A 16,442-nucleotide genomic window follows, 5' to 3' on the forward strand; every position below is an offset into this window, starting at 1 on the left:
GTGTTTGGGATTGAACCAGCGATAACAGTGCTTTAGCCACATTATCTGCCAAAAATTACTTTTTACATACTTGCTTATACAGCATTTACTTCAGGGAATCAGTGTTTATTTCAGCAAATCAGTCAGCTTTTGTCAGGCTTACTCAACGTCACGATCTTGATTAAATTAAATGGGTAATTGGATCAATTGAACAAGCCATCAGGAGTGTTCTAGTGATTTGATTAAATTATTCACCCAGGAAGAAAAAATAATTGTCTAACTGCATGTCTGTAATTCCTGTTAAGAGATAGTCATCAGTGCATGTAAGCAATCAATATAAATAACAAAGCAGTTTGTTTTCAGGCAGTTTAAAATAAGCATGCATGATCAGACTAAACTTTATATTATATCGTTCATTAAATTGGTTTGTAAGATTCTAGAAATTCTAGAGGCTTGTCTACAGGTAAATAGTCTTGTTGTTTTTTTTTTTTCCAACTGTTTCAGTTTCCTGTAAATAAATCCTTTGCCCTTCTGCGTCTCCAGCACATCCTTCAGTGCACACCAGCAAAATTCCTCCTCTTCTAATGAGGTCACCCCTTTGATGTTGAGAAGTGCTCACTAAACCTACAGCATTTATACCTGAAGAATCCAATCATTGGCCACATACAATAAATAATACAACATATAACAATATAACACATACAATATATAAAAAATACACACAATCATAGAAGACTTTGGGGACTGAGGTCGTTGAAGCAATACTTAGGTTGGCATAGGGCATTCTTCACTAGCGTCACATCGATGTTCCATCCATGCATCTTCTAGGCACATTTTATCATAATTAGGGTACCAACAAGCATGGCAGGAACAATCTCTGGACAGGGCATCAGTCCATTGCAGGGTGAACACACATACTTACACAATGGCTGGAGGAAACCCATGCAGACATGAGGAGAACATTGATTTTTTTGTACTTTATTCTTTTACACTACCTAGATCTCTTTATAAAAGCAGAGGAGTATGTGTTTGTCCATTTTTTATGTTTCAGTTTACAAAACCAATAGAATATTTACAATGAATAGGTCACAAGGATAGAATTTGTACCGCATGCCATACATTTATGTCTTAAATCATTTTCAACAATCTTTCACTAACCCAGTTTTTGAGGGCTATGTGATCAGAGAACCCAGCACAGGCTCATATTCTTGATATCAGAACATTATTAATAAAGCCTTGCCAAATTGGTAAATCCTTGCTAATTCTAACAATATTGTATACTAAATAAGTTATCCATTTTCTTTTGCTTTAGAGGCAGTATTGATGGATGATTGATTTCCTTTTGGGTGACATTATTTCTTTCAGAAAGAATATTTGAATGTGGACTCGGTGATTTTAAAAGTGTCAATTCCATGCCTGTTGTTCTACTTTATTAGAAGCTCATTCCTGTTTGTGGCACTGGCACTGTGGAGCTCTTCCTAAGCCTTTCAGCCTGACTTTAGTGAGCAGAATATGAAGAGCAGGCCTCAGAATTCACCTTTTCTTGTGCACATTACACAGCTGCTTACACAGTTCCCTTCCATAATTCTTGTATGTGGGACTCCTTGGTGTCTGCTTTGCTGATGTCGACTCTCCGGTGTTTACTGTCAGTTGTGTCTAACTGTCTGCACTGTACATTCACTTTATTGTATTTTATATTCCGACTCACAGCCAGGCTATTTAAATGTGCTTCCCAGAGTTTTCCTATTTCCTTGCCATTTCTCTTGAAAGATCAAATAATCAAACCTGTTTCTGTATTGCCTTGTGTTGTGTTATACTTTACTTTGATGGTGTTCACTGTGGAGCTTTTCTTGTAATTCACTACGGATACATGTGAAAAGTCAGAAGGCTGTTTTTTATGACACTGGTTTGCACTATTGGAAAATTAGAAAGCACCTATTAGGTGACACATACACTTTTAAAAATAATAGTTCTTTAATGGCATTAATGGTTCTTCACTGGGTTGTATGGTTCCTTGTGGAAGTATTGCTTGGCAAAGCAACATTTCATTCTGGGAAGAGTTTTTTGCATATCAATTTACTTCTTTGTGCTTTCAAAAACTTCCTAATATACTGGAAAAAAAAGCTGAAATATGGAAGGCAACTACATACACTAACAGAGTAAGAAAACCTAATCTTAGCCTGTGTTCTTGTATGCAGCAAGAGTCAATCAGGACCCATTAGCATTTCTCAAATCCGTTGCCATCTAATCATTGTGTTCTACTCTATGGGGCTTGCTGCAGATCTAAATAAATACACGTTCTTTCTGGAACCTTCATGTGGATGGGTCTTTTGGGTACCAAAAATGGTTCCACTATTGCATTGTTCTGAAGAACCACTCTGGCACCCTTATTTTTAAGAATATACAAAGGACCTTTTTCTGTAAAGTGCTGAAATATATAATGGAGGAATTGTATCCATGCATTTCAGAGAATTGTCATTGGAACATCTTGCAATTTTAATAATATCCTGTACTCATAATAGGGTTTGGTTTAGATCCAGCCATTTAAAATATAATTGATTGTAAAGTACAAAACTAGCTTTCTGTGACCAGAGCGGTTGGCAACTCTCCTTTGACCTGATTGATACTGATATTCTAGCACACACCGTACAAACTGCCTATATATCAAAGCAGTGAGCAGTTTAATTGAAATGTTTCAAACAGGACAGTTTGTTCGTATTCCTGGAAGGCAGGGCATCGTTGTTGCAGGCTTATACTCCCACCAGTTTTATAGTTTTCTGTGGGGTGTTTGATGATTTACTCCTGTTTTCTGCACTGACAGAAATCCCAACTACAGCCAGTTTTCATGGGTGAGTGGTAGACTTATAAATTGACTTTCCTTTTAAGGATTTTGTTAAAGCAAAAAAAAAAAAAAAAAGCAGAAACAGCATAACTGCAAGTCATGGTAGAAATAAGCATCTTTGGGAATATGAAAGAGATTTAAAATTCAATCAGTTAAGCGTTTCTCCTAGAAATATTTTATACTGGATAGCATTGTTAAGGGTCACTTTGGCAGAAATTCGACATTTAAAAATGTCAGAATGTGAATGAGAATATCACACAAAAGTAGACAAGCAACATAGACAACTCAGTTGCCGTGTACCTCCTTTGAAAATGTATATTGATTTTAAATTTCAGTTTTCTCCAAGATTAAATGCTGCACTGCCTTTATGGCCTCTTAGGGATGGAGATCCATTGCAGTTGTGGACAGAGAGCTTGTGCAGGCCATTTGACTAACAGAGTTAAGGTTGATAATTAGGTTAAGAGAAAGGTTGTATCAAAGACCTTTAGCCATTCCAGTACTCCCACAACAGGCATGGGTATTTCTTCATTAAAAATAATACACAATACAATACAATACAATACAATACAATACAATACAATACAATACAGTTAATTTTTGTATAGCCCAAAATCACACAAGAAGTGCCGCAATGGGCTTTAACAGGCCCTGCCTCTTGACAGCCCCCCAGCCTGGACTCTCTAAGAAGACAAGGAAAAACTCCCAAAAAAAAAACCTTGTAGGGAAAAATGGAAGAAACCTTGGGAAAGGCAATTCAAAGAGAGACCCCTTTCCAGGTATATTGGGCGTGCAGTGGGTGTCAGAAGAAGGGGGTCAATACAATACAATACAATACACAGAACAGAACAAATCCTCAATACAGTATAAAAATAAAAATTTTAGAAGTACGGAGCAGAATTTAACAGTAGATGATATCACATAAGAAGATTTGCATATATTTAGAGTCCTGGAGACCTCATCCATCAAGCTGCCTCCCCCATTTGGCCATTCCACGGCTAAAACAGCGCTAGGCCAGCCAATCTGATGAAAGGATCCCTCCTTCCCATGATTCCTGCTTTCCTCCATCAGGGATGACTTTACCTTAGGCAGGCAAAACAACTTGACAGATGGGTCGTGGCACCAAGTGCTACATTTGAGTACCGAGAAGAGAAACAGAATAGGTGAGGGTTAGTATCCAATTCTAACTATCATGTTACTTATGTTTTAGTGCTAATGACTAACAACAGAGCTGCAGTCTGTACAGTTAATCAGCAGCTCTAGTCAGGATATGCTAAACTGAAGTAGTTAATGGAGATGGAGATGTAGGGTATATGGAGTCTATCTCCATACAGTATATGGTCAACTCTCTCAAAACGCATTGATAACATTTCTCAATTATATACCATGGTAAGTACTTACATACATATGTGTTTTAACAAAATCAACTTTGTTTGCTCCAGGTTTTGATGAAATTACATTTTAACACTTGTGATATTCCCTTTCTTCACAGGGCAAGCCGTATGTCTTTGACAGAGTTTTACCACCAAACACAGCTCAGGACCAAGTCTACAACTCCTGTGCAAAGCAGATTGTTAAAGGTAAGTTTAGTCCTTGAATGCCTTAAAGCAAGCTGTGCTCCTGGCCTTTGTGTAGTACAGGATACATTTAATTACCAGATGTATTCACAATGATAAATAATTAAAAAATGTAATTATCTTTCAGGGTTTAAAATGTTATTTAGAGTGAAGAATATCTAAGTGCCATTTAACAATACATGTCATCTAATTGGCTCATTGTGTTGTACCTTTGCTGTTTACCTCAAAAGATCTTGTGGTGACTGCAGAAGACAGTTACTGGACACTTGAATAGTTTTAGGAATTTGGATGAAGCGTGTATTATTTTTCTTATTAAATTAATTGATGATTTTAATTTTAAGGCTGTATTTTCTATAATACAAGCAGTTTAAAACATTAAAAGCATTGCTTTAACACACAGGTTAAGAGTAAGGCAAGTAGGTACTCTTAAAAGTTTGATTACATCTCTCTGCCATTGGTAAATGAAAGTGTTTCTACAGAAGAGTTTCTTTTTGGCAGATCTGAGCCAGTTTTACTGTAGCTGTAGTAAGTGTGTGAGCAAATAGAGAGAAGCAGTGGAGGGAGAACACGTCACCTAGCAGCCATGTACAGCAGTTGTTAGAGCAGTAGGCTGTTGTGTTTGTTTCTGTTTACCAAGTTTGTGCCAGAGCAAATCAAATCACACATTTGAGAGTGCATAAACAATTTACATTTCTGAGCAAACTGGCATCTGTTCTGCCAGCGCATAGTATAATATAATGAATTTACACTTAGATGGCTTTTACAGTCCTAGCTGGTGAGCCGACTGAAAAGTGCTGAGCCATGGAGCCTGCTTGCTTCTAAAGTCTACTCTCATAATGTGATCAAAGCTTTTCACAATTAGCCTACTCGGCTAAAAGGAATATTTCTTCAGACTTTTGAAGCAATTAGGGTTGTTATTAATGTTGTAGGATTATTGCCCACTGCATTAATCTACTACACAATTATTACTATTCAGTTTTTATGAGTCAATGTCTTAACACTACTTTACATATTCTTTGTAGTCGCCAGTATAGAGTAGCGGTGGTAGCCATTTAACATGACATCGTAAGTGGAATGTAGAGCATGATCTATTGGGAAAGACAGCACGTTGGAACTTATTACATTTACATTTTATTGATTTAAAATCTAGCCATATTTTGATTGTTCTTTTTGCCAGCACCTCTTAACTGGATGAAGTATGCTTGAAAATGGACTGTGACTTATTTGAAAAGAATTATTTTGTTATTAGGATTTGTAGTCAATTTTCTGACTGGCTTGTAGAGGTGTAATGATGTACAAATCTCTCTATACTATATGCACCTTGATTTTTGGGCTCATAATACAGCACATTTTTCATACATCTTTGTCTATTGTTTTAATTGAAAATTTTAATAATCCCAAACAGGAGATGTTTATGATTTGAATTGATTACTTGGGATGTTGCAGCTTGGGCTTGACCTCTGTACTCACTATTGATTACTACTTTGCTGGCCAAGACTGCCTGTATTTTTCTTCAAAAATAATTAAGAGGACAGTAGTACATTAGACTTTAAATTTTATCACAGAATTCTTTTAGCAGAGAATTGAACCTCCACATCCAGATTTGGTTCCCCAGTGCTGCTGTTGTAGCTCAAAGAGGAGCCCTTACCTTTAATGAACTGGCTTTTAACAGCATGTGCTCATCTTGGTAACAGGCTGACTCCACTGTTGCAAGTTTAGTGTAACTCCAGAAGAAGAAAAGTTTATTAAGAAAAAAAGTAATTATTGAAACAAGCAGCTCAGGGGACTAACTCACCCATGATGGGTTGATTGTTGCGTAACTGGTATGATTACTTTAAAATAAGCCATCCTTATTTCTGTTTTCCATGTAATGTGCAAACCCTATTACTTAAATTTTGTAAAGCGTATGTAGGCAAACCTTTTACTAACCAGGGCTGTGGAGTCAGAGTCAGAGACAATTTTCGGTACCTGGAGTCGAGGTTGAAGTCGGCAAAAATGTACCGACTCTGACGCCTAATAAATTTAAATTGTAATGAAAAAAATACAGCAAGTTCAAATGTCCCATTTCACAAACAACAGTCATAATTAAGTACTTCTCTGTTGTAAGAATAAAGCCCAGTGCATAGTTGTCTTACTACTAGTGTGAAGTTTAGCCTTGCTATTATACAACCTGACATTCACATATTGTAATCTGGATTATGGTACATTACAAAAAGTGTTTTAATTTTATTTCAGATATAATGTGTTTAACAAGTTCAGGGGTTCTTGTCTTTTGTTTAAACTGGCCAATATGGTAGACAGCCAGCGTCCTAGCCAGTAGTTCTGTGGTTAATTGACGTGTATGTTGCCTTCCTTCAATCAACATGGAAAATACATTAGCATATTAAATACAGAGGAGTCGGAGTCGGAAATACCGGAAACTAAGGAGTCGGAGTCGGAGGATTTATCTACCGACTTCACAGCCCATAATAACATAGGCTAGCTTTTCCACACCCCAGCTCAAGAAGCAAGTGGACACATTCATTAGTAGGTTTACTGATTATGGTTGTGGCATAATAACCGATGGATAAAATTAAGATGAAAACTCCACAAATGTATTCAGTCCAAGCGGGGATCCTTTCCCCATATTAGGTAATACAAATAAGTCTGCTCATATTGCTACACCTCTACTAGTTTGTAAGTTTAAATAAAAAAAAAAAAAACAACACAACCTAGCACCTGTCTTTTGGGCAACATCATTATAGCTTTCCATTATTAATTCCATCCATTCGGTATGTTCACTCTTTCTTCAGAAAATTTTCCTTAAAACTGAAAGTAGGAAGCAAATGTTTAAATAGACTCTGACTGTGCAGCAATTTAGAATGCTTTGAATAGCATGCAATTCCCCATTGATGGCTAGACCAAGTATAATGATTGCTTCTTGGCAGAGTACCCTGCTGGAAGTGGATAATCACTTTACCATATAAAAAAAAATGTCAGAGGTTGGAGCGGGATCAAAAGAGTACAATGTAATTTTTTTTACTAGGTGGAAGTAATTTAGGTCCTGAAAGGTAGTTTTCTGGCCAGTTCAGACTTCCTTTTCTCTAAGGATCACTAATGGGCCTGATGAATAAATAATATTCTGAATTGTAAATGAAATAGCAAAGAAATAAGAGAAATAATATAGGTATCGTACAGTTTAAATTGGACACTAGCGTTTCATGAGACTGTATGTGAGGAACAGGGGAACTTAGAAATATGTAACATACCGTACAATGTCAGATTTTTGTTCAAGTTTCCATGTATTATAATGAGGACAGCAGTTCTTAACAGACCTGCCGAAATGTGCTATCTACATACACTTTCTGAGGAAAAACTTAGTTGTGTTGTAGTGGCTAACACACTGGGCTTTAAACCCAAAGTCTGAAAGTTCAATTCCCAGATCTAGCTCACTTAGGGGTCCTTGAGCAAGTTATGTATCTTGCCTGTACACTCTCTAGTTGTAAAAAAAACAAAAAAAAAAAACATTTAAGTCATGATACATTTATCTTCCAAATGCATAATAATAATAATAATAATAAATAGTAAATATCATACATGAATAATAAGTAGTATAAATGGAGACACAAATTAGTTATTTATATTGTTAAGTCTTTGATAATGCAATTATCACATATAGGAATAAAACATAACATTATGAGGGAGTAGGGAAAGGTGAAATATCCTAAAATTTGGTAAATTTAATATTGTAGCACACTAAAATGCTTATTTTTTTCCAACAAAGAAGCATATTCTACTTGAAAATAGGCATCAGTGGCTTTGCTTTAGAATGGCCATATTCTGTTGCTTCTGCAAACTTCATTTTGAGAAAATTATTCTGTTATCCGCATACACAGTCACAATTTATTGATCATTTTCAGAACCTGATGTACAATGTAGATTAATAAAGTTTTAATGTTCTACCCATTTCACAACATCTGAACTGACTGATATTGAGCTGATCTGTGAAATTAGTGTTCATTTTTCTGCAATGTAATTAGTATACAAACCTTTAGAACATTACAAAAAGTCATCATTATGAATAAAAAATTCTCATTGCAAGATCAAATCTTCAGTCATGTGATATATGCCTTTAAGCTGTTATTTTAATTATAAATGTCCTCTTGTAATTTATGCTGTATTTAAACAACAGCAGGAGACGCTTTAGTCGTCAGTTTTTTTGAAAGGCCAGACTCTGTGAAAATTATGTAAACTTGTCGCAACAGAGTGTGCAGGTTTTATAAAAGTCATTGTTGGTGGGTATATCCATAATTTATGCAGCAAAGATTGAGCAGATTCACTTTTAATTAGAATTTGAAGTCAACTGAATTGACATCAGCATCCAAATCATAAAAATGAGCCAGCCACCTTTATATAATTAGAACTTGTGCTTTGTTGAATCAGTGTATTCTTGTATTATAAATATACATTTTTGTTTTTGTCGGCACTGGCACTGCTTATTCAGATTTCCCATGAGGAATTACAAATACATTTTTAACGATTCTTTTTCTTCCTTGCAGATGTCCTTGGAGGATATAATGGAACAATTTTTGCTTATGGGCAGACTTCCTCTGGTAAAACACACACTATGGAGGTGAGTTACACCTTGTCTTGTCTTCAGTATGATGTCACCAATTTTTTTAGGCCCATACTAAGTTTTTGAAACAAAACAGAAGAACATTGTCAAGAAATGAAGGTTCCTGATGAAGGTATTTTTATATTTCTTAGGTACAAATTGAGTCACTTATTATCCAAGCAATATAATGAGAATAACTGAAAGCAGGAGGACATAATTATCTCAAAGCAAGATGCGTGTAATCAAGTTAGTACACTAATGATAACAATTATTCCTAAATTTCCGATGGATTATTTCTAGTTAAATTTGAAATTAAAATCACCAAAACTCTCTATTGTTACTTAGACAAGCTGTTTTTATGAATGTGTGTTTTCACTCATTTTTAGAATTTAATTGTAACAAGCTTTTCTGCTACTTGACCTTTATTCTCTGGGTGTTTATGGGCAATGAAACATTGTGTGAGTACAATTTTTTATTTTTCTTTATAAGGTACAGTGTAAGCTACTGTATGTTGACTTTGTTTTGTGTTCAGCTTTGTCCACATGTTAGCCTTTTGAGCATATATTATTACAGTTGCTAAAATTACCAGAATAAGTGCTAAGGTAATGCTAGGGCAACTGCAGCTTTTTTTATCCTTTTTGTATTTTAATTTAGTAATTAATTTATCATATATAATATTATGTGTTTCTTTAATAGTCCTCACAGAATATTTTTATACATTTATAAGATAAATTTTGATGAGCCATTGCAAGATTTGGAATTCACTTCTTCAGGCTTTATGTGGCCAAAAATCAGTCAGTGTGAATGCTGCTTTGCTATTTACACAAAGTTTAACGTAAAGAAAGAGTATAGCATGCCAAAATACAGCAAGAGCTGTACAAGTGTTTGCTGTTGTGCTTCTTTCAGACACTGCATGCATACAGTGCATCCGGAAAGTATTCACAGCGCATCACTTTTTCCACATTTTGTTATGTTACAGCCTTATTCCAAAATGGATTCAATTCATTTTTTCCCTCAGAATTCTGCACACAACACCCCATAATGACAACGTGAAAAAAGTTTACTTGAGGTTTTTGCAAATTTATTAAAAATAAAAAAACTGAGAAATCCCATGTCCATAAGTATTCACAGCCTTTGCTCAATACTTTGCCGATGCACCTTTGGCAGCAATTCCAGCCTCAAGTCTTTTTGAATATGATGCCACAAGCTTGGCACACCTATCCTTGGCCAGTTTCGCCCATTCCTCTTTGCAGCACCTCTCAAGCTCCATCAGGTTGGATGGGAAGCATCGGTGCACAGCCATTTTAAGATCTCTCTAGAGATGTTCAATCGGATTCAAGTCTGGGCTCTGGCTGGGCCACTCAAGGACATTCACAGAGTTGTCCTGAAGCCACTCCTTTGATATCTTGGCTGTGTGCTTAGGGTCGTTGTCCTGCTGAAAGATGAACCGTCGCCCCAGTCTGAGGTCAAGAGTTGTCTGGAGCAGGTTTTCATCCAGGATGTCTCTGTACATTGCTGCAATCATCTTTCCCTTTATCCAGACTAGTCTTCCAGTCCCTGCCGCTGAAAAACATCCCCACAGCATGATGCTGCCACCACCATGCTTCACTGTAGGGATGGTGCCAGGTTTCCTCCAAACGTGACGCCTGGCATTCACACCAAAGAGTTCAATCTTTGTCTCATCAGACCAGAGAATTTTCTTTCTCATGGTCTGAGAGTCCTTCAGGTGCCGTTTGGCAAACTCCAGGCGGGCTGCCATGTGCCTTTTACTAAGGAGTGGCTTCCATCTGTCCACTCTACCATACAGGCCTGATTGGTGGATTGCTGCAGAGATGGTTGTCCTTCAGGAAGGTTCTCCTCTCTCCACAGAGGACCTCTGACAGAGTGACCATCGGATTCTTGGTCACCTCCCTGACTAAGGCCCTTCTCCCTCGATCGCTCAGTTTAGATGGCTGGCCATCTCTAGGAAGAGTCTTGGTGGTTTCGAACTTCTTCCACTTACAGATGATGGAGGCCACTGTGCTCATTGGGACCTTCAAAGCAGCAGAAATTTTTCTGTAACCTTCCCCAGATTTGTGCCTCGAGACAATCCCGTCTCGGAGGTCTATAGACAATTCCTTTGACTTCATGCTTGGTTTGTGCTCTGACATGAACTGTCAACTGTGGGACCTTATATAGACAGGTGTGTGCCTTTCCAAATCATGTCCAGTCAACTGAATTTACCACAGGTGGACTCCAATTAAGCTGCAGAAACATCTCAAGGATGATCAGGGGAAACAGGATGCACCTGAGCTCAATTTCGAGCTTCACGGCAAAGGCTGTGAATACTTATGGACATGGGATTTCTCAATTTTTTTAGTTTTAATAAATTTGCAAAAATCTCAAGTAAACTTTTTTCACGTTGTCATTATGGGGTGTTGTGTGTAGAATTCTGAGGAAAAAAATGAATTTAATCCATTTTGGAATAAGGCTGTAACATAACAAAATGTGGACAAAGTGATGCGCTGTGAATACTTTCCGGATGCACTGTATACTGCCAGGAAAATATGTTGCCTTCATTTTAAAAAGCTCAAGAGTTTTGACAAAAAACTAAGATAGGAGGAGAATCAAAGAATCACCTTATGGCCTCAATGTAACTGTCACTGCATTTAAGTGACAAGATTTCCTTAAAGTAAACAATGGTGGCTTGTTGATCTGTGTAAAAGTATTTTGTTCCCAGTGTGTGCTGTTTATTTTTTTTGGTGTAACTAAATAGTTTGAATGAATATATTCTGCTGATACCTTGAAGAAGAAAATAACGCTTGCACAGATGTTGAAAACTGTGTGCTTTACTAAAATCCCTTTTATAATTCATGTTTAATATTCTAATTTGTGTGTCATATTCATGAATAATTGCTGGTTTCTGATATACAGGAATGAAGGTATATTTTATCTTTGTCCAAAGATTGGAGTGAAAATTTTACTGTGCTCCCCGTTTAATTTCAGCCCCTGAGCTCCTCTTTAGCGAGGCTGTTCCGAGTACAAACATTTGACTTGCACAGGTGGATAACCAAAGACTCCACATTGGGATCTTTTATTGCTATTTTTAAAAGCTTTTCTGATGTTTCCCTTTGTACAGCCGAGTGAAAAAGATGAGAGGACTTTCAAACCATAAAGAAAATCTGAGGCCATTTAAATTGGTTGAATAACAGTGCCTTGGCCCTTGTAAATTGTTAAAGGAATTATTTCAGAGAAAAGTCTTCTAATTAAAGTTTTATTAAATATTTTTTTGAAGAAGAAGAAGAATAAGGTATTATACCAATGAATCGCAAGGAGTTTAATGTAATGCCATACTGTATTTTCTTAACTGATGAGTAGAATGAATAGGTTACTGGACAGTTATTCTGCAGAAACCTAGCATATACTTAGATTTGAAGAGCAAATACTGTATGTACTGCACAAGAGCAACATACTTCTACAAATAAGCCATACTGATCTTCTTAGAATTGTATACTATAAATCGAGCCAAGTGCCTTTGTAGGAAAAATATTGTCTTGCTGAAATGAAGTGACTGGTCTTGGCTGAAATCAGATGCTCACACAGTCGATGTGTAATGCTCCACATGGGCCCATTTAATGTTGTCACTGTGAAAAAAAAGTCAGTATAGATGAATGAAAATATGAATGTAAAATATGAAAAAGCAACAACTTTTGAAACTTAAAGTGCAGCCCTTTCTAAAAATGTGACTCTACTCTAAATAAATTTATTAACATGTTAACTTGCTTTCTGTATTTATTTAAGGTACATTAAATGATCAATTAAAAGGTCCACACACCTGTTCCACTGTAGGGTATCACTGAGGTGAAACCATTCACAACAGCATCAGGCTTAAGGCAGCAACCAGCCCCGAATGGAAGTCCATTCCCTGCAGTGACCACACACACCCACAATCACACCCACTCAGGCCTGGTCAGTTTATCAAAGTGAATCATCTTTGTAATATGGGAATAAAGCAGAATACCAAAAGAACATGAGGCAGATGGGGGCTGTGTACTGAGAGGGGATGTGCTAGGAATCTTATCAAAGTCACTGGAACTGTGATAGACCAGTGCTACTTTCTAATAACCAACTGGAATAAAAACCAGAATAGTGAACTAAAAAAAAAAAAAATCAGTGTCTCTTCCTATTAGACAATGCACAGTCACACTGAATATCTATAGCATATTAAAATAAATGTTTAATAATTTGCCTGAAGCAGCTTGTAATGAATTGCTTATGAGCTCTAACACTTTTAGAAGTGAGATGACTGTTATATTCTTGATGATCAGAATGCATATACTTACATTTAATTGTGAAAACACCCAATGAGAAAAGTTTAGATAATACTGGATTGTATTTTTTAAAAGCATCACAATTTTAACATACCTGGGGTCAGATTTATAAAACTAGTTAATGCACAAATAGAGGCTTGAACTGTGCTTACGCAGCATTCCATGCAAATGTTAGGATTGATAAAGAAAACATGATAGGTGACCATGAGAATATTTACCGCAGCTCTGACCCATCCATATGCAACATTTTGAAGAAACTGGTAAATGACCCTTTATCAAATAGGGAAATGCTGCCCAACCAGCTAAATTACAACTTGTGCATATAATAACTCATATCAACGAGTTGTTATTAGACTATGAATTAATGTGACAAACATATTCCACCTTGAAAGTACTGCGTAAGATGTATAGACTCTATTTTAGTTCCCCTTTAAATGGGTGAATGCTGCATATTTGCACTGAAGAACTCTTTTGGGTTTTTCTCAGTTTAGAGCGGCTACCTGTTGTCACGTCTCAGGACCAAGCTTCACTGTGCCTGCTATGGTACAAGCCTTAACCAAGTGGTGGGGCACTACATTGAGTTTTCTTAAGGAACATGTTTTTGCCAGCATAAAAAGGCAACTTGCATAGCGTTTAGTTCTCCTAACATGACAGGAGCAGTTTACTGCACTCATATTGTAATAAGGGCACCGTGTGAGAATAGATAGATAGATAGATAGATAGATAGATAGATAGATAGATAGATAGATAGATAGATACTTTATTAATCCCAATGGGAAATTCACATTCTTTAGCAGCAGCATACTGATACAATAAATAATATTAAATTAAAGAATGATAATAATGCAGGTGAAAAACAGACAATAACTATGTATAATGTTGAATGTTAACGTTTACCCCCCCCGGGTGGAATTAAAGAGTCGCATAGTTTGGGGGAGAAACGATCTCCTCAATCTGTCAGTGGAGCAGGACAGTGACAGCAGTCTGTCGCTGAAGCTGCTCTTCTGTCTGGAGATGATACTATTAAGTGGATGCAGTGGATTCTCCATAATTGATAGGAGCCTGCTGAGTGCCCTTCGCTCTGCCACAGATGTTAAACTGTCCAGCTCCATGCCAACAATAGAGCTTGCCTTCCTCACCAGTTTGTCCAGACGTGAGGCGTCTTTCCTCTTAATGCTGCCTCCCCAGCACACCACCGCGTAGAAGAGGGCGCTCGCCACAACTGTCTGATAGAACATCTGCAGCATCTTATTGCAGATGTTGAAGGACGCCAGCCTTCTAAGGTAGTATAACCGGCTCTGTCCTTTCTTGCACAAAGCATCAGTATTGGCAGTCCAGTCTAATTTATCATCCAGCTGCACTCCCAGATATTTATAGGTCTGCACCATCTGCACACAGTCACCTTTGATGATCACTGGGTCTATGAGGGGTCTGGGCCTCCTAAAATCCACCACCAGCTCTTTGGTTTTGCTGGTGTTCAGTTGTAGGTGGTTTGAGTCGCACCATTTAACAAAGTCATTGATTAGGTCCCTATACTCCTCCTCCAGCCCATTCCTGATGCAGCCCACGATAGCAGTGTCATCAGCGAACTTTTGCACATGGCAGGACTCCGAGTTGTATTGGAAGTCCGATGTATATAGGCTGAACAGGACCGGAGAAAGTACAGCCCCCTGTGGCGCTCCTGTGTTGCTGACCACAATGTCAGACGTGCAGTTCCCAAGACGCACATACTGAGGTCTGTCTTTAAGATAGTCCACGATCCATGCCACCAGGTATGAATCTAATCCCATCTCTGTCAGCTTATCCCTAAGGAGCAGAGGTTGGATTGTGTTGAAGGCGCTAGAGAAGTCTAGAAACATAATTCTTACAGCACCACTACCTCTGTCCAAGTGAGAGAGGGATCGGTGTAGCATATAGATGATGGCATCCTCTGCTCCCACCTTCTCCTGATATGCAAACTGCAGAGGGTCAAGGGCGTGTTGAACCTGTGGCCTAAGGTGGTGAAGCAGCAGCCTCTCCATGGTCTTCATCACATGTGATGTCAGAGCAACAGGCCGAAAGTCATTCAGCTCACTCGGACGTGATATCTTTGGGACTGGGGTGATACAAGATGTTTTCCAAAGCCTCGGGACTCTCCCCTGTTCCAGGCTCAGGTTGAAGATGCGCTGTAGAGGACCCCCCAGCTCCGATGCACAGACCTTCAGCAGTCGTGGCGATACTCCATCTGGACCCGCTGCTTTGCTGGCACGAAGTCTCCTCAGCTCTCTGCTCACTTGCGCTGTTGTAATTATGGGTGGGGATGTCTTTCCTATGCTGGTATCAGCAGAAGGATGTGTGGAGGGTGCTGTACTCCGAGGTGAGAGTGAGAGTGGGTTAGGGTGGTCAAACCTGTTAAAGAAGTTGTTCATTTGGTTTGCTCTCTTCACGTCTCTCTCGATGGTGGTACCCCACTTCGAGCTGCAGCCAGTGATGATCTTCATCCCATCCCACACTTCCTTCATGCTGTTATTCTGCAACTTCTGCTCCAGCTTTCTCCTGTACTGCTCCTTCGCCGCCCTGAGCTGGACTCGGAGTTCCTTCTGCACGCGCTTGAGCTCATGGTGATCACCGCCTTTAAAAGCCCTTTTCTTCTGGTTCAAAAGGCCCTTGATGTCACTTGTGATCCATGGCTTGTTGTTAGCATAGCAGCGTACTTTTGTTAACTGCAAGCAGTTACATTCCATTAACGCACAAGCCATCTGTGATGCCAAGATAAGACTGACAAATGTCTTGCCTCACTGTCCTGGGTCAACTTGTGATTCATTTATTTTGAGACAAAGTAGCTTTGCAGATGTGATGGTACTTTATGTGATGGCTGGTTGGCTGATTAGGTAACTTGCTGAATTTTCAGTGTTTCCTGTGGCCTGTACTATTCAAACATGCCATGACATATGCCAGGTGGTAGCTGCTACCTACTCAGATGCTGGCGTTTGGCACTTTTTCCTGACCCCCAGAACTCAAGGATGAGGCTCTATAAGGCTCCCCATAATCTTGTGTGGTCAGTTGCGGAGCACAGCCAGATACTCTTGAATGCTGGTGCTGATGTCTTGATGCGTTAGTTGGGAGGCTTCTTTTCCAGTCAGTGAAGTTCTGCAGCATTGTTG

The 16,442-nt window shown here is 38.3% G+C and overlaps 1 protein-coding gene across 1 annotated transcript in view; it reads left to right on the plus strand.

The window, feature by feature from the left end:
* The window catches only part of kif5c (kinesin family member 5C), a 168,327-nt gene that overhangs the window by 60,722 nt on the left and 91,163 nt on the right, over positions 1-16,442 (plus strand). The window contains 2 exon segments of the mRNA XM_028806530.2: positions 4,311-4,398; positions 8,934-9,007. Of these exon segments, the coding sequence (XP_028662363.1) occupies positions 4,311-4,398; positions 8,934-9,007 (162 nt within the window).

This window comes from Erpetoichthys calabaricus, chromosome 8, assembly GCF_900747795.2.
Source record: "Erpetoichthys calabaricus chromosome 8, fErpCal1.3, whole genome shotgun sequence".
Classification (NCBI taxonomy): domain Eukaryota; kingdom Metazoa; phylum Chordata; class Cladistia; order Polypteriformes; family Polypteridae; genus Erpetoichthys; species Erpetoichthys calabaricus.